We start from the raw sequence: 19,682 nt of genomic DNA, 5'->3' as shown, positions 1-19,682 counted from the left end.
AGTCTGTTTAAATCCCATATTTTGAGATCATCATCAGAGTGCTAAGAGGGATATAATCGAACTTGTTCAAATTGCTTCATTCTTGTTAAATTATCAAATCTTTTGAAATTCTCTCTTGCACAGTTACTCTTCATCCCGCAATACGATATACAAGAACTCTTTTTTTTAAATCACCTGTATATAATATAGACGACGTAATTTATCAATTAACTTGTGAGGCCGATAATTTTCGTGGTGCAACGATAAATTACGATTCGAAGCTTCTCCGAGCTATGTAATTACAATTAAATGCTCCTAATTATTGAATCACTCGCACATCTTGGGGATGCGACATGTGTGTATATGCATGTGTATATACCTGTATATGTATATGAATGAATATACACCGACAAGATATTTAAATACAGAACTTTCACTTTTATTCTGCCAGACCCTCTTTCTATCATTACATTACATAAAACGATTAAAGGCTATCCTACCGCTTGAAAGAATTATCATAATATTGCAGTATTTTTTTCGAGCCATCGGCCTTGTTACCGAGCGACGTTCCTTATATAGAAAATATGTCTTGTTTATGTACAATATGCAATCCTTAATACTTCAGTTTTGAAAAAGGATCCTCGATATATGTATCTCCGGACAAGTTAATACGCTGTACAGTCATATCCACGGAGTATTTTCATCTTTCTCTCTCTCTTTCGTTCCTTTACAATCTCCACAGAAATAAAATCCATAGGATAGGGCGACTACTGCTGTGTGCGATTTTACAACTTCCATCAGTGGATCAACGGTACATTTCTAAAAGTCGACCTTTCACCGCAAAACGATTCTGCAGCTTTTTCGCATCGCATTTTGTCTGTACATTTTCTGTAAAGTATTAAGGATAAAAAATGCTTAAATTCTAATTTTTCGTAACATAAATTTTGTAAACATTTTATCGAGAGCAATAATGCAAAAAACACATTTCCCTCAATATTATAATGTAGACATATAATATTTAATATACACAAAAACAATATATATATATAAATATATAATATTACAATTTTCTGTTACAGATTTTTTTAGAAAAAATTTCTACTCTGGTATAATATACACATAAAAAAAATAATTCGAAGAGTGCAAACTATTCTAAGTTCTAGATAGATGCTGTTTAAAATTTTGTACAGTAAGAGAACTACTTTTAATCGCACTAAAGTTTGAATGAGTTTGATGGAAAATAATATTTTATAATTATATTTTTATCGCGCATTTAGTACCAAATTTGACAATGTAACACGGAATTTTATTCGTTTATTATGTAAAAGCCATTTAATGATAACACAAGATCAGAAATTGGACATTGCATTTAATTATTAGCTGAGTTATGGATCAAAAATCCAAAAATGATGAAGAAAATAAGCACAATACGATGAAAAAAGTTGCGTAGTCGCTTCGCGAAACAAAGCCCTATTTACAGAGCGTCCTCTATTTTGCGAGCAAAATACGACAGAGATTGCTTTGTTATTACTTCATTATACAGAAAACTTTTCCCATATCAGTCACAATTGCAATTTGTGCATCGATTTCTTGCTTAATATACACGCAAATATCGGTCGAACGGATTTTATCTAAAAGATATCAAATGTTTTTATATCAAATTTAAAAAAAAAGCTGAAATTTTTTTTGAAAAAGAAAAGATGTGATGCTATGGCGCATCGTAATGTATATATTGTTTCTATAAATAACAATAAATGGTATGAACAATATTGCATAAAAATTTAAAAAAAAATTACAAAAAATTTTCTTAACAACAAGTAATCATTATGTCATCGAAGAACGGGAAGTATGATTACCTTTACATAAAAGCCTTTCGCAATTCAAATTCAGAGAAAAGTCCCTTCTCGCGAAATATATCGCGAAGGGGCACCCTTTCGCAGCGCGCGTCGCTTTCGAGAGACACTTGATACAATTTTTCTTACAGTGCATAATGTATAGCGGTGTACCGTATCTAGAAATGTTCCCTTCTCGCGAAATGTGTTTATATCTCGTTTCTTCTCTATTATTCGCGTTATGTACACAGGAGCGCTTCTTTTCGCGTCGTCTTCGGAGATGACTGTACCCGGGCTCCATCCGGTCTCCATTCATAATTTATATTTCACACTCGTCACGTTTTTATACTTCCTTCGTACTCTTTCGGTTTTTTACTCATTAGTGTTTACTCCGAATGCTCATATTGTTTCGACTGATTTGTGCTAAACGACATTACGTAGCTTAATGAATATATGTTTTGCAACGTATGGCCGTTTGCTTGTCTCTTCCGAGTCTCTCCTTCGTTTCGCATCTTTTCTTCTCCACCCTTTATTCGCTCGCATTAGCATATTTCTCCCTTTCATTTTTATTATATACGTCGCTCGTTTTAATGATACTAAAGTGACGTATAACACTCGCACATTCTCTCTCTCTCTCTTGCTTTTTTTCGCTCTCTTTCACTCGCTCGCTCTTTTTCTCTCGAATACTGGTAGGGTGTTGAGTGACAAAAAAAAAAACAGTAGTCTTAACAAATATACGATACAAAAACTCTTAAGTTATCGCTTAACGACCAGTGTAAAGCGGATTATTTTATCATTTTTTTTCTTTTCTCCCCTTCTCTTTAAGTACCTGAAGAAGCTTAGCTTTGGAAAACCGTGCCTTAATCCTCAAACATAGGATCAAAAACCGGTAAAATTTAGGTGAAGTCAAGATTTTTTTGTCCTTATCCCGATGATAATCGAAAAGCGACAATTTGGCGTGTCTTTCTCCAACATCAAGAATTGAACTCACCGAAATTATACGGTTCTGATCCTTGCTTCTTAAACGAACGATTCCTTCTTTCTCTTATTTCCACTTCGAATTTGCCTTAACAACAAAGACTACACATCCCTCTATGATAAATGCGATTGGTACGACTAAATTGGGTGGCGAAAGGCCAGACTATCACCGACAAATCGAGTGTATGTACACGCATATCTGGCGTGCGCGAGCTAGAAGCTATATATCTCTCTTTTTGAGAGATGTCTCATTCAAAAAATACGCATCTCTATTTGGTATGAGACATTCGCTCGGAATTTTATACATGCGCGAAGACATGCCGTTCTGACATTTCTCCGTATTTTTCTCTCTCTCTATTCTCTCTTTCTTTCTCCTTTGCGCACCTTCTCTTTTCTTTCTCTAATATACAGGAAGATATAATTCGTCACCTTATTTTTAGCATGAGAATAAATAGAGACTGAACTTTTCCTCGCTTTATACAAACGGCTCCAGTAGAAACGCGAGAGTTCCTTTCTTTCTTTTTTTTTTTTTAAGGATACGCTTTTCACGATCAAGAGCAAAGAAATATTAAGAAGATTATGGAAGAAAATGCCTCATTAGCTTGAGATGCAAATGTAAATTGAGATGATTTATGGAAAAAAGAATATCTTTTTTTCCTAGAGATTAATTTATTTAATTTAAATAATGTTAGAATAATTTTCTCCTAATTAAAAATTAAATCGTTAATTAAGAGAATCGTTAATTTTTCTTGTCTAGATCTGCTCAATTACACAAGAGCTTAATTTCAATATAGAAATAAAGTAATATAATCTGGTCGAGATCCGTCTCGCTTGACACAAAATAAAAATGCACCTTTCTTCTTGTCGTGAGATGTAAAGGAAGAAAATTGAATGTATACCGATTTCTCTCATAATATAAATGAATAAAAATGTAAATAAAATACTGGAAAATAATCTAGGCCACGCTACAATAAGATTGGATTAATGCAAATAGGTACTTCATCAAAAACTTGTATCTTTTAATTATTCCTGTAGCCAGTAGCAAATTAACATAAATACTACTCAATATATTTATTTACACATATTTAATTACAGACTCTTTCTTATGATCCCGAGTAGATACCGAGATCTACACTTTTAACGCTTTAATCGCATATAAAACAAAATGATTTGAATTATAAGATTGCAGATATAAGAAAAGAAAAAAACGGCGGTTCTCCCGACGAGTTTGCGGTTTTACACCACAAAATTAAATATTTACAGATAAAGACCACGACATTTCGAGCTATTTTTTTTACGTACAAGTGTTCGAATTTCCATATTCTCACGAGAGAATAATTATAATCAAAATAAACTAAAATGAGATTAAGCGCAGGAGGTAGATATCTTGCTTGTCGTTTAACTAACTGAACGAGGAATCGAAAGGAACGTGATTTGCGATAATTATTCATATTTGCAGCGAAGTGATTACATTAAATAATCACGGAAAAAGAATTAATTTTTCATATGCAATGTTGGGGCATACGTGTAGAATGTGTAAATGTGACAAGAAAAATGGAATAAGAAAATTATATCGATCATTGTGCTTGCTTATATTCAGCTTATATACACAAAGTAATATAATTACAATCAAGTTAATGGAAAAGATTGCAATTTTTTTAAATTTTGCTTTATAATATTATGCTATCAGAAAAAATACGGCTATTATCTAAAGTAAGTATATAATTTTTTCACAAAATTAGAATTTTTTATAATTGCACATGTGACATTACAAAAAAAAAAATTAAATTTTGCTTCTTCTTTTTCGGTCTCTGCCAAGTAATCGATAATGTATGTGTGTGTATAATAAATATATATATAATAATATATATAATAAATAAAATATATATATAATAAGTATAGTGTACAGTTTTTTGATCTCCTTAATTCTAAACAATGTTTACAACCATTGAAAAAAATAATCATTCTACGGAAGTAAGAAAAAAAAATTAGTCTACAATTTACACATTTTACACGTGTGCAATGCTGTTCATCTACCACATTTCATTATTCGCGTTTCTCTCATCTTCTTCTCGACAGAGCCTCTACTTTGGTTCATATCACGTAATGAGACACTATTCGCAGGAACAGTTATACTTCGATTACTTGAAGCTACAATTTTTTTGCAACATCGAAAGAGAACAGAAAAAGAGAGAAAAAATAAATCGCGACGAGTTTTCTGTGTGTATGTGTATGTATATGTATATGTGTGTGCATGTATGTTCGCGCGCGCGTGTGTGTGTATATATGTATATATATATCTCGCGCATTGGGTAAAAGTTTGGAATGGATATCAGCGTCCAATGACGCTGGTTAATTGTAATTATTACAACAAAACGTTAGATCAAGTCCCATACTCCCATGCAGCCTTTTTTCACGAGCTTTTATAAGTTATAAGTTTAGAGTAAGTCCATATAGCAAAATTTCTGACCACTCACACGAGCAATCTCACAATAGCATACGATATAATAATACGATATAAATCTGTCATTCATTCGAAACAAAGTGAAGCATTTTTGTACTAAAGTGCAGCGAGATATATATATATATATATATATATATATATATATATATATATATATATACATATATACACATATATATAGTATTATATTATCTTTCCAATGAATTATCTATGCAATGTTGTTGTGAGTTCTATATTTGTTTGAATTTTTACATGCACCATGACATATGGTATGGTCGGGCCGTACAATAGATAGCTATTGAAATGATCCATAGAACGTGTTATTGCCATTCTATTTTTTTACTTTTCTTTGCTTCATGTCACACTTAAATCATGTCTGTAAATATACATATATATATATATATATATATATATATATATATATATATATATATATATATATATATATATATATCTTTTCATCATTCGAACAATCCTGCTTTTTTCAAGGATTGCCTTGCAAGAGCAGAGCGCCGAGAATTTACAACGACAGTTTCATCTCTATATATAAAGTTAGAGTTATACAGATACAAGTAAGCATTACACGAAAGGCAAAGACGATGCATTCCAAAGAGATTGCACATCCTTGTTACTATGTTCTAATCTTTTTTTCGGAAAGAGAACTCTATTATTATTTGTCTATTCAGTCTGACCACACCATGTTACAACGTGGAATAGAGCTTTGTCATGACAGACATACTGTAGATTGAATTATATAAATTCAGGCTCTCTCTCTCTTTACTCTGCGAGGGATCTATTAACGATCGCATTACGATATATCTTATCTCATTCATCAAAATTTGTTTACACTCGTCGCCCACGTCCTCGTCACAAAACGACTTGACTAGATTGCATCGCTAAACGATCCTTAACGATTTAAAATCTAAGTCTGCCATACATAAATGATCTGTACCTTATAATCTAATATCATAGTTAACACCTAATGGTAGAAGGATGATCTACTGTTATATCGACGAGAACTCTAATTAATATAAATCATACGTCTATTATATCCTTTTTTTCTCTTATGCACGCGTACATTCATACATATCCATATCCACATACACGCATACAACGTTTGAACGTAAATTTATCATTAATTTTATCATTAAATTGATGGAGAATATTTCTCTCGGCTAAATCTGCATGTAGCCGCCAATGTTTCAAATGTTGTAAATGTGGTAAATCACGTAATTTGCGCATCTAAGCGCGTTTCTAATAATATTTACAATAACGCGTCCCATCGATATTTCCGATTTGCAAATAAGATCATTTACTGTCCAAATCGTGTTCTCCTCAGGAGAACAGTTCTCCTTCGAAACAAGTACAACATTCCTGTCGACCTGATTTCGATCGCGCTGAAACGCCCGCGTCTTTTTAAAACCCATCAATGACGGCAATGATGATACGTTAATGATATAATAACATGTTGCAGTACTCATACGAGCGTTCGATCGCTAGGACTACCTTCTCTTACCGGGCTGCTTCGACGACAAGCGCTTCTTCAATTTGTGATCCGTTGATTTAACCGTCGTCGTCGTCTTTTTCTTCGGTCGCTCCGGCGAGCCGTTGCAACATGCGCAGCCTTTCTTCACATGGCCGCGCAAACTGGATCTTCTAGCGCGGCAATCCGTCGGCTCCATCAGCACGATATTACCGGCCTCATCTTCAGACGCCTCTGATGTTTTATCACTCGACACCACCATCGACTCAGTTACCGCTATCGATTCCGTCTTGGGAATTCGCTTAGGAAGCGCTGCCATCGTTGTTGACGTCGCTTTATGATCGGCACGATTTAAAACTACCCTCGCATTCACTTGCAGTTTATCCTTTTTCTTTACGTAAGTGCAACGCCGATCTGTGGACAAAGATTTTAATGTTTGTACATTGTCTTCTAAGCCATTGCTCAATGCAACATTGTCCTCCGGTTGGCTGCTGATCGACTCACTGATGCTCGAATCTTCGTCCTCGCTGCTGGATCTCGTGCGTTCAGACATCGGACTCTCCCATGCCATATAAGAATCCATGTGCATCTTGGATGATGGCACGCGCTTCTTGTTGGCGTACGTGTACTTGTGCGTGGACAGCAATGGCCCGGCTGCGCCCAATGGTGATAATGGTGATGGTATAGTGTGATGGTCTACGGTGTTGCTAAGTAGAGTCAAACTCTCGTCACCTGAGCTTGCCGCTGAAGTATTGTTAACGTTGATACTGGGTGGCAACGATTCCGAATCCAGATCAATGTCCAGTTTCATGTTAGACGGTATACTGGATACGCTGCTAGGCGTACCTTCCTTCGATCCGCTTCTCGAGATTAGCTTAATGCGATGATGACCACTCATATCTTTTGACGAGTCGTTCTCTAGCGAGCCGAGATTTGCTGGCGATAGTCTAGATATGTCCGAGTTGCTGTTTGACGCTTCATCTTGACTTAGATTATCCAGAGTAAGTCGCAAATGTTTCGCCGGAGCCTCCAATTGTAGATCCTCCTTTTCTCGTTTGCTTTTCTTCAATGAATCTTTCAAAGTTCTAGCGCGCTGACTCCTTTTACACTCGTTCGACTTGAAATCGCTCGTTGGACTAGCATCTCTACTACCGCTCGACGAATCTAATGATCGGAAATATGAGCTATTATATGGCTTCATGCCCAAAGATTGACTGCAGGACGCATCCTGCGAGGAATGATCGAACGATGGCGAGTGATTCGTATCAAATAGCAAATCCGCCTCGGGAAACAGATCGCTAGTGCTGGGTTCATCGACTCCCAGATCTTCACATTCTTCTGATAAGCTCTTTTGCAATTTAAGTTCGTACGCCGCTTTCCTTTCTATCCTGTGTTGCATTAACTCGCGATCCAATCTGGGAATCAATTGTGATTTCATCAGGTTGCTCTTATTGGAATATGAAGTATCCAGAGTATGATTCATGAAGTATTTCTTCGTGTTCGATTGATAGATCGGTCCACTCGCCATCTCGATGCCTTGGCCTTTGTTAATAATCTGCAGTACGCTCTCTGAGTTGTCGCTATCCCTAGAATTAACCATAATCATTCAATTTTCTTTTTTTTTCTTGTTCTCTTTATCTCCCTTTCTCTCTCTCTCTCTCACACAAATTTTTAAATAATCTATTCATTGAATTTAATTCATTTTAAATATTATTTATATAAAATTAGTCATAAAGATATATAAAAGTATAAAGTAAATAAAAGAATATGTCAGCCGAGATTGAATTTTTCAAATTTTTCAAAATTTTAAAGAATTTTTAAAATTTGATAGAAGATAATATTTAAATTACAAAATAATATATTTAACATAAAATAATATTTACAAATATAAATTAAACTGAAGTTCTTTTTTTGCGATATATATTGAATATGATTTAAATTATTACCTGGAATATCCTTTTAATGAATCATTGCTCAGTGTATTCATTGACGTAGGGACATATCTCCAGGGCGTGTCGGGTGAAATCTTTCCCTCCGATTCCCAGGCTTCCTGTAAGCGCGCGTTTTCGTATAACAATCCGTTCCCGACTTTGCAGGATCCGTCGATTGTTTCAGCGGATTGTTGCATAGATGACTCTTGACTATCTGAACTGCTCGGTCCACCAGTTACTAAGAATTGTGTTGTGCTGTCGATGATGCTTGATTGCTTGTTCGTAGAGGTAATAGAAGATTCTATAAGAATAATTTATAAAAAGAATTTAATTGAGAGAGGGAGAGAGAGAGAAAGATGCATATATATTTGCGAAAATCAATGCCATTTACGCGATATAAGATACTCTATAATGTAAAAAACTTATTATTGTTCTCGATATTTTTATTTTTCTGTAAATTTTATATATTATTTGAATGTGAGTATATAATATATAAATGTATATAAATAATCCCTATGATTACTCAAAAACTTTTAAAAATCAAATTATTTCAAATTCCAAATTTTACTTTTTAAATTTGAATAACAGAGAACGTTAAAACGATTTATTATATAATAATTTATAAATAATTCACTAATAATTATACTTCAATAATAATATTAAAGAGAATTTTACATAAAATTATCATCTCAATTACATAATTCACTTTTACATAAAATATTTCTGACCACAATATAATGTATAAATACGTCATGCAAAGTAAAAAATAAACAACCGTAGGTTGGCAGCAGTCGGGAGTAATAAATAAATAAAATCGCATTTGCACAAAACAAGACTAAAACAGAATTTTCATCTTGGACGAGTTCTTACCAATTTTTGTATTATTCTGTAATGACGCGGCAATGTTCATAGGAATCAAAGTTCTCGGCGATATGTTCTCTTGTATGCCGATAACATCGGCATTGAATTTTCTCTTTTTCGGGGAAATAATTTTAGTGCCGGATGTTATCTCGGTGGACATCTCTTTCGTTTCTTTCTGCTGCTGCTGACTAGCGTCATTGAGTATGGCGTTCACATCGGTCTGCGAGGCAAACGTTAGCGCGATGGTGGCACCTGGTTGTATAGATACCGGTTTTTCGGCATGGATATCCCGTCCGTCCTGAGACGATTTTTTGTCCGGTGGATGAGAAACTGCAGCAGCCGCCGACGCTATGCAGACTACATTATCCGTCTTCAAAGTGGCGGGTGTCGATAATTTATGTATGCTTGAATTGAAGAGCCTTGTCGTACTCTGCAGCGTTGGATTGCTGGTGATGACGCCACATATCTGCTGACTATCCGAAATCTCGTTAATGGTTCGAGTGCCAATCAAGCTAATAGTGGGATTATTGCTTTTGTTCACTACAATAGCAGCATTCGTCGCTGCTGATTCGACTGCGATTCCGCTGCCAACGGCCACGGCCGTTTCATTTTTCAGCGTCAAGTCACCGATTACGTTGGGCTTGATGTCTGGCGTCGTTACTGTCGCCGTTGCTGTTTCTCCGACAAATTGCGCGCTTGCAGTTTGAGGTATCACTACAGACGCGCTCTGAACATTTTGCGCACTAGTCAGCGTCTGATTGTTATTCGACAATGTCTGCAAGGTAGGTTGCATTTTCATTTGTTTAACGTGCGGCTGCGTAATCAGCTTGGTACCTTGATGATTGATGAATGACTGCAGCACCAAGGTGTTGGCATTGCTACTAGCACGCACAGTTGTTGGCACTGTCGCGAGTAACTTAGATCCAGATACTATGGTGTACTGAGTGCCCTTAGCTACCAATGGTAGCACGATACTCGGCATCAATACAGATGCATTGCCTATTTTGCTGGTAACCGAAGCGATCGCTTCACTGACGCTCACTGAGTTTGGTATCGCTTCCTGCACGATTACTGTGCGCGGCTGGCCTGAACCTGGCTCCGTAAAGATGAGATTACGCCGCTTCACGTTCAATTCAACGCCATCGTTCGAATCGCTTGTCAGGGTACGCACCTCTGTGCTCGCTTCCGCAGAGACATGACTACTAGCATTGACGCTCACTGGTTCTTCCGGTGCAGAAAATCCAGCCGGACTATCTTGCACGTGTACAACACCGCTAGACGAATCCTCACTGCCCATAGTTCTGCCTAGATCATCCGTACTGGGACTCAATTCGGAAGTTTGCTGTCCCACCGGTTTGGTCTTGCTCGAGCTCGACTTCTTCCTCTTCGATGATTGGCTTGGATTGGTCGGAGGATTGGATCTTCTTCGAGGTGCTGGTTTGTTGTTAAGATCTGGCGAATTTCTCAATTGCTCAGCGTACTCGTCAAGGATTGCATATATCCGCTGCGCAGTCTGTTCATCTTCTTGAGGCTTCTGTTGCGGTTTCGGTATCGGTGATGCTTTAGATGTGTTAGTAGCGCTGGTCTTGACTGTCTTTGGCGTCGATTTTTTCACACCAGTTTTGGCGGCAGCAGCTGCTGCCGCGGCTGCGGTGGACGGCGGTGTCGGTGGCGTCTTGCCGGCTGACGGCGCCGGTGCTGGCGTCACGCAAGGACTCGATGAGCTCTGTGACGTGACGCTTAATGTCGGTGATGCTGCCGGTTGACAATAACTAGTGACCACTACTACCGGCGTTGGTGTTGAGTTGGCCGCCACTTTGGCGGTGACAACTTGGCTGCTATTGCTAGGTTTTACATAGGCCACAGGAATCTTCTGTGAAAACACAGATTCTTGCTGGAATGTCACAGTATTACCATTACTGGCGAATGTTTCGTTAGTAGCGTTAGGTTGCGTAGGCATCATCAATTGCTGCGCCAGAGCACTAACGGAAAGTTGCTGCTGCTGCTGCTGTGGTTTGTTCGCCTGAGTCTGCTGTGTAGTGGTCTGTGTCTGTACGGTTGTCGTGGTCGCGCTGTTGGAGATCGAATGATGAGCTTGCGGCTGAATACTCCTTTCCTTCACCTGTTCTAGCACACTTTCAAACTCTCGTAGTTGTTCCAAAGTCGTTGAGCTCACTTGATTATTCACTTCGATCGGAGAACCAATTAGACTCTCCGTTTTCACGGTCTGTTGTTGCTGCTGTTGTTGTTGTTGCTGCAATCTCGGCGTTTGTAGGACAGCCTGAATAGCTCCTGTCATTTGTTGTCTATTAACCGGGCGAATGATATTAAATTTAACCACTGGAGCTCTGCCCGGTATAGAATTTGTGTGCGATATGGTCGGTATGATGTTGAGTTGATTTGGATTATTGCCGGTTATCACTTTGTGCGTGTATATGACACCAGTGCTGGGCGAGCTCGCATTCTGTACGAGTTGCGTGATTGTTTGATTAGCAGCCTGGTTTGAACTGATAGCTGTGTTCGCCGGACCATTATTACCAGAGCTTGGCACAATACTAACTACCTGCCTATTGGCCGACAATTGCAGATTGGGAATGATCGATTGCACATTAATGCTGCCAGCATTTGTCTGCTGCTGTTGTTGATGTTGTGGTTGCTGCTGATTATTTGGCACGGATGTTTGCACTGCCTTCGATAGATTCGTCGTCGTCTTTTGCGTGGACACTCCTGCTGTCGTTTGTTGGATGTTGCCCAAAGGTGTATCATTCGGAGCGGTGGTCACGCCACTTGCAGGCGTATCGGTTGACATGGTATAGAGTGTTTTGCGGAAGGCCTGATTGAATTTAGGCAGAACAGCATTCTGACCAGACTGTGATGTGTTCTTCACAGAGGAAGCGGCAAGTCGATCATAGGCATTTCTATTAGATGACGCGCCACCTGTCGCATCTGTAACACGTTGTTGCTGCTGCTGTTGTGTTGTTTGTCGCGCAAAACTAATACCCTCGTCCAGATTCTGTAAGCCTAAAAGATTCCTTTGATTGGGATTGAGCGATGTAATATGGTAACTACCGTCCGGCTTACAAATGACTTTTAACGGCTCGGATGTGATGGGTGTCGCGCTTAATCCTCCCGGGGACGTTGTCGTGGTCGTTGTCGTCATCGTCGTGGTTATAATTGCAATCGAACCCGTAGAACATGGAGAGGAGGGTGATTTTCTTGGCGATTGATTATGCTGATTGCTCGCGCGACGTATCTGTGCCATTGTTCGCACTGTACCGGATGATTCGATAACAGCAGTAGCAACATCAAGCTGATGTATTGTTGAGGGATTGTTGGCAGTCATCGTCGTCGTTGGAATCGTCGGACTGATGGTCGTCGGCGACGCGGCATCCGGCAGTTGATTGGCTTCCTCACCAACTGTGTCTGGTGGAGTTCCGAGATTCGATGACGATCTCAGTGGCGGCGTCTGGCCGGCTGGACTCATACCAACGCCACTATCGTGGCCGCCTGTCGAGGACGGTGTGCCTGGTAACTGTATGCTATTGTTGCCACCGCTGCTACTTTGGTTACTAGCCACGCTTGGTGTACGCGTGGGTCGCGGCGGCGTGTTGCCGCTGATGTTGATAGTCGCCGTCGTGCTCGTAGCGGAACTCGGGCTCTGCGGAACACCGCTTCTAGAAAGCTGCACAACATTGACCGTGGATCGCTGTCGCGGCGGCACCATCATATCCAACGAATTCATACCCGGCACATTTTTAGTCAATATATCGGAATCCCTAACGGAAAAAAAATCATACTTGGTTTTGCCCAAGGATTTGACCGAACCGAGACGATGATGATGATGGTCGCGATGACCATCGACTACTACGGGACAGTCTAAGTCGTTCTTACCACTGGTGTTATTCTTGCCACTAACATGTTCCTTTTGCTTTTTTTGATACGTCATTACGCTCTTACTGTTCGGTGAAAATGGCATCGTCGTCTTTATATTAATCAGTTCGCTGGTAATATCACCGCTGCTCAGCCGTTGTTGTTGCTTTTTGGAGCGATTTGTGAGTTTACGATCAACCTCATCTGTACGTGTTAACACAATTTTCGGATTTAGATTCAGCGTGCTTAACATCGGCGCGAATTTCGCGATATTATTTGTTCCTTGTTGTTCGGTGCAATCCCGATTGGCGTTGTTGGTGTCCTTGCTCTTGTTTAGCAGATTCTTTTGCAAAATTTGCGAGATCCTCGACGGTTTCTTCTTTGAGTTTTGCGGTCTATACATTCTGAGAGATTTGAGCACTGCCGGATCGCTTCGCCTTTCTGTAGTGATGATCAACTGCGCTGCAGCGGTATACGCTGAACCCTTAATCGTCTCGCGTTTATTTTCATCCATATCGGCAGAGAAAAGGGTAATGATGTCGTTGCTGCTGACATCAGAGCCGCTGGCGTCCTCGTGCGCGTTTGTGCGTCGCGCATCTTCATTTACTAACATGTGAAAATGCGAGACAGATTCGACAGTGAGTTTCGATGTCTTCGATCGTTTCTTATTAGATTCCTTGTTGCTCGATTTGTTGGATTTCTTCTTAGTTTCTAATCGGCAACCATCGCTACCCAAGCTATCAGTCTGACTATCTTGCGTATTGCTATCACTGTCAGATACCGAGCTGATTCTATCTCTAAAGCGCTTTGGTTTAGGCTCGGCGCTATCGTAATCACTTTCAGACGATTCCAATCGATGGATCTTGCGCGTTCGTGCAGTACGTCGCACGCGCAATACACTACCACTGTCGGAATCCGTCGTAGTATCGTCCAAACTGCGACGTGTCGATGAGCGCTTGTAGCCGGCTGCCGGCTGAAAGCTGCCAAATTGCTCGGAACTGTCAGATGGTAGATCGGCCCATTGTTCGTAACCCTTCTCGATGCCAAAGAAGATATCCTTGGTGTCATCCTCCGATGGCCAATCCTTGAATTGCGAATAGTCAATGTTCAAATATTTGAGCTCTTTATTCGTATTGCGCATTTCCTCGGCGTTTTCCAGGTATTGCTCGCACGAGTTCTTCAATTCTTTCCAATCCAGCACCCAACTAAGCAAATTGAAACGCGGACTATTCAGTACTACAGCTAGATCGTCGCATAGTTGTGGCGAAAGACCCAATTTTTCGCCATCGAGAACTTGGCTAGGCACAGATTTCTCGTCATAGTTGACCGAGCCTATTACCGTTTCGCCCTTAATCAAATTCAGTGTATCTAGTGTTCTCTCCATGCTGTTGTTACTCGGCATCGTGCTAGTTTCACTCATTTGTGATTTACCATCGTTCAATTTGTTATTTCCAGTAAATTCTCCACAATTTAAGCACAGCTCGTCGAGTAGTTCATTGGACGAAGATTCCTGTTTTAGATGTAACGGACATCTGTTGTTTATCAATGTCACAGGCATTGTCGTATCAGTCAGCTTCTCGGGCTTTTTCGCTGTTAACAAGCTTTTTAATAACTGATCAGTTTGTTCGAATGTCTCCGTCACCTGTTCATTTTGAAAGTCTATGTTCTTTGCGATGGTAGAATTTTGATACAGCTGCGTTTCCGAAACTATCAAACTTGACGACTGTGTCGAGAGCGTCTTCGTGATGCTGTTATTATCCATTATCTCAGATTTCACATTGATACTCGATGTAGGGAGATCATCCTCTCTTGAATTCTTCTCTTGAATTTTGTTAGGTTCCTCTCTCTTAAGGATTTCCCCCTCTTGCGAAACGCCATCCTCCTTGGCCTTTCCGCACGCCACTGCTAATTCCTTTATTCTGTCGTAGCAAGCTCTAGTAGGATGTAAGGAGAATGCCGTCAAGACGCATTCCTTTGCGATGCCAATATTACTATCTACTACGTCCGCCAATTTCAGGAATTGCGTGCTAAGACGCTTGGCGGTCTCACGCTCCTTGTCCCTGTCTGATTTTGCTTTCTGACTCTCAAGTTCGTTCATGTCCGTTGTCAACGCTCTAATATATAATTCAATCACTAAAGGTTTTATGCTCTCGCCAAACTGCAATTAAAAAGAAAATCAATTAAATTAATTATATTAATTAATTTAACTATAAAAAGATTATTTAATTTTTCCATACATATAATAAAAAAAATTTCTATTTTATTAATTTTTACACCGTGTTTAATTTATAAATATATAATTTTATTCTTTTAATAAATAATAAAATAAAAAAAAATAAATTTTTCATATTTTTTGAAATTTTTAATTTTTTAAATTAAATATTTACTTACATGTTTTGCAAGTACTGCACAGAAGATATAAATATGTTGAGCACTTTCCGCGGGTTCAATTAATTTTCTAATCATGCCGGGCAGAGTCGGTGCGACATCCTTCAATTTTGCGTGTAATAGCGCCCAAGAGTTTAAGATCTGCTCCAAAATATTTGCACCGGTTTCTGATATCGGTCGAACCATCCCGGCAGTAACAAGATACTGCGCGACTAATTCCGCGGCCTTTATCGAATTTCTCCATATGCGCGTCGTTCCATATTTGGTTGGTTTCTCACCGCTAAGCCTCTGGACCAATTCAAGCCCGTCGTTGAGGTCCATTAATTTTAACTGTAACAAAGCGCAGTTGTAAATTTCAGGAAGAAGTCATACAATCAGACGTGCATTTCTTCGATCGCCAAAAAATGCATCAATCTACCGAAAACATTATATAATAACTTCAAACAAAATCGGTCTAAGAAAATGTTTTTGAGTCTTAATGTATTTATAATTTATTGTTAGTTTAATATAGATTTTAATGACTTTTAGCAAATTAAGTAAATGAATCGATATGACTCATGGTAAAATCCAATCCAACATATTCTGATATTCCGGGAATGCTAGATGTGTCACAATATTGTTTCTTTAAATGACTCAAATTGGTTTAGGAATGTTTGAAATTCAGGAATCTAGGAAGATTTCCGAAGATTTGCATTTTAAACGAATGATCGAACGCGACTTGTGGCAGAATAATCGGATATTTATTTCGATCGATACTTACTTGAGCGAAAATATCTTGCGTGCGTTTCAATTTGTACAAGAGGACAATGTACACGTCGATCATGTAATGGACGTGATGAGACTCCGAGAGCGATCGCAGTCGATCGCTTCGTCTGAGGGAGCGTACGCACGCAGCGGCGAGGTTCACCGCTATGTCCTCGCAGCGGTCCTCGCAGAGCATTTTCAGTCTCATCGTCAGCAACTCGCCTTGCTCCGAACAACAGAATTCTAAAACCACAATACACATGTCATTTTAACGAATCGAATGATGACAATGTATCAATTTTTCACAAAAATAACTAGGGATTTGAATCCTCGTTTATTAAATTCGACCATTTTAGTATTCGTTCAAATAGCGAGCAATTGAGTGAAAATGATCACCACCAAAAAAATCAATCGCTAAAAGTTTCTTGATAATGTTATATCAATAATAAATGTAAAGTGTTTTTAAAAATAGTTAGAGAAATTAAGAAACATAATTAAACAAATAAAATGACTTGTTACTGAACAAGAATAATTAAAGATGTAATGTATTAAAGACAAGCAATTGTCATATGCAACTACTGCTGCATATATGTATCATGCCACATGCTGTTCTATGACTCATCTCTTACTTAATATGATTACAGCTCATGTGTGTGGATAATCTAAATTTATTAGTTACAATCTCTCTTTGCCTCTTATATTAAGTACATTTGATAACATCGTCAAATATTTGATATTTAACTGCAATAACATATAAAAGGGAACTTCCTTTTCATCATATAATTAAAGGAACACACATAATATGTGTTTAATTTATTTTTCCACAGAGATAATGTATACAAAATAATATAAAATTAAAAAACGTTCATACTTTCGTCTAAATTTAAAATGAGATATATGTACATTAAAATATAGAGTTGGAAAAAGTTTTTTGTTTTATCATTTTAAGAAAATTCAAAGAACAAGTTTTGTGCATTAAAACTTTATTAAATCACTTATTGACTATTTTGATCGATTGCTTTCTGTCATCTTTTAGACACCTTCTATTATTCTCGAAGAGTTTTTTATTTTTTTTTAACAAAAAACCAACTAGAATTTTCCAGATTTTAAAATTTCTTCCTATTAAAAAAATTTTGCAAAAAAATATATATCTATTTTTAGCTTGAATTTTTAATAATAAAGCATAATGTGTCAAATTATTTTTTTCCATTTTCAAACATATCAAACGCGATACACAACCGTAATCTTCACTCTTTTTAATAACACCTTGAAATATCAACTTTCAAATTACATATGTGTGCGTGAAACCAAAGCTAAATGTACTCGTATGAAGTAACTTTAGAATCATGCATCGCAAAAAAAAAAGAAAAAGAAAAGATAAGAAGACTTTTTGGTTAATGTAATAATTATACTTTATCTCTTCTTACCCTCTTCATGTTCGGAATCCGATTGGCCGTTAAGTATGTTGGTGAGAATGGGATTTGTCCATGGATTGTTCACCAGAGCTAGCAGAGTGGAACACCTGGACGCAGCGGGGTGTTGCTGACCCAGCTGAGACACACACCTCTGCAGCGTTACGTAGAGGTGCGTTTTGGCGACGTTTGGTGCTAACTTCGGCCACTCCCCGCGCAATACGAATGTCAATGTATGTCTGCACAACAGAGAACAATAACGTGAGCGAGCTGCAATGTATAAAAGAACGGCAGCAACGTGTTTGCGCGCACTTGTTTTCGTTTTTGTCTCTGTATTTGAGGCACCCGCGCTTGAACATTGCGAAAATTTATTTACAATTTTATTAAAATAAAAGACAAGAGAGGAGAGTATACTACAGATAGATAGGATAGATATCAGAATAGCCATATATTTAAAGTTTCTCAGTTTTAAATATTTTAAATATAATTTTAAATATTTACATTTTTAATATAATTTTAAATCTTTTAAAAATTTATTATATCTAATTTATCATTAATAATCTATTATATTGTAATTAGAATTATTTATGCTGAAAATTGATTAATGAGAAATAGAAAGAGAATAATAATTTATTATACCTCAATTAAATTTTAATTCTCTTTAAAATTTAGATACTATTTTAGAAATTATAGTCTCCATAATATATTTTATCTTTGTATTAGTAACGATAAAGTTATTAATAAAAAGCTCGTCAGAATAAAATATCCTTTAAATTAATCAAGAAACAAAATTACGTTATTTATTCACGTCTATGGGGTTTAACTTATACATCAAAAACAATATCAAATAGTTTTCTAATTAGATCTTCATTAAAGAAGAAGCAACTGAAAATTTCACGAAGATTAATGTTTTCGCATATCTTTTCCGGACTATTCTGTATCTGTAAGATATCTCAGTTGTATACATGTCACGTTAACATGAATTTGCGTCGCATTGCTATTCAAAATTCCAGGATCGTTTGTATGACGGCGCTACATACGTGCAAATTCATTACTTTCAGTGCAGTTGGTCTCTCTTTTTCACTCTATCACCCCCCTCTCTCGTTTTTTCTCTCTCCCGTCACGTTCATCTGTCGTAGAATGACGCTGTTACATCGAAACTTGTTTCATGCTATCTTTGTGTCGAAAAAAGCTCCAACCAGTAGTAACAAAAAAGTCGAGTATACATATTACCCGTTAAATAGGTCATATGCGAATATTTTATAATGTTATAACAATGCTAATAAGTCAACAAAAAAATAATAAATAAAACTCAGCAGTCTTGATAAATATTAAAGTTAAGTAATTATGATAATACAAATAACAAAAATAAGGAATGTTATAAAAGTTAAAAGAATTCTTCCATATTCAGAATATATATATTCATTCATAATAATATATAATTTATAATTATTATATATATTTATTAATATATATATATATATATATATATATATATATATATAATTTATTAATATATATATTCATCATAATATTTAAAACTATTTTATTAAATTTATTTAATAAAAATAAAAGATCATTTATTAATTATTAATTAAGTTTAATTTATAATTTCTCTTAATTAAAATAGATTAGATTTCTTACATAATAGCTTTGTTAAAAATTATAATTTATCGCATGAGTTTTTTTCAACACAATATCGACGATGTAACTTGACAAGAAGAATGATTCTGATATATG

At 37.2% G+C, this 19,682-nt stretch overlaps 1 protein-coding gene across 2 annotated transcripts in view; it reads right to left on the bottom strand.

Annotated features, from left to right (window-relative positions):
* Positions 1-396: 396 nt before the first annotated feature.
* LOC145977457 (uncharacterized) overlaps positions 397-19,682 on the bottom strand; it is a 67,988-nt gene continuing 48,702 nt past the window's right edge. Inside the window, exons 3-10 of one of the 2 annotated variants that reach the window (XM_083109474.1) lie at positions 17,958-18,181; positions 16,547-16,773; positions 15,790-16,116; positions 9,538-15,556; positions 8,683-8,968; positions 7,241-8,322; positions 6,770-7,150; positions 397-867 (exon numbers count right to left, since the gene is read on the bottom strand). In XM_083109474.1, the coding sequence (XP_082965600.1) occupies positions 785-867; positions 6,770-7,150; positions 7,241-8,322; positions 8,683-8,968; positions 9,538-15,556; positions 15,790-16,116; positions 16,547-16,773; positions 17,958-18,181 (8,629 nt within the window). In that variant the 3' untranslated portion in view covers positions 397-784. Of the gene's footprint in view, positions 868-6,769; positions 8,323-8,682; positions 8,969-9,537; positions 15,557-15,789; positions 16,117-16,546; positions 16,774-17,957; positions 18,182-19,682 lie in introns of both variants that reach the window. The other variant, XM_083109473.1, reaches the window with a different exon arrangement.

The sequence above is a fragment of the Camponotus vicinus genome, unplaced genomic scaffold, assembly GCF_025532165.1.
Source record: "Camponotus vicinus isolate PSW18456_S1 unplaced genomic scaffold, iyCamVici1.0 SCAF_9, whole genome shotgun sequence".
NCBI lineage: Eukaryota > Metazoa > Arthropoda > Insecta > Hymenoptera > Formicidae > Camponotus > Camponotus vicinus.
The sequence above is the reverse complement of the archived record's forward strand: the minus strand, read 5'-3'. Positions and strand labels throughout refer to the sequence as shown.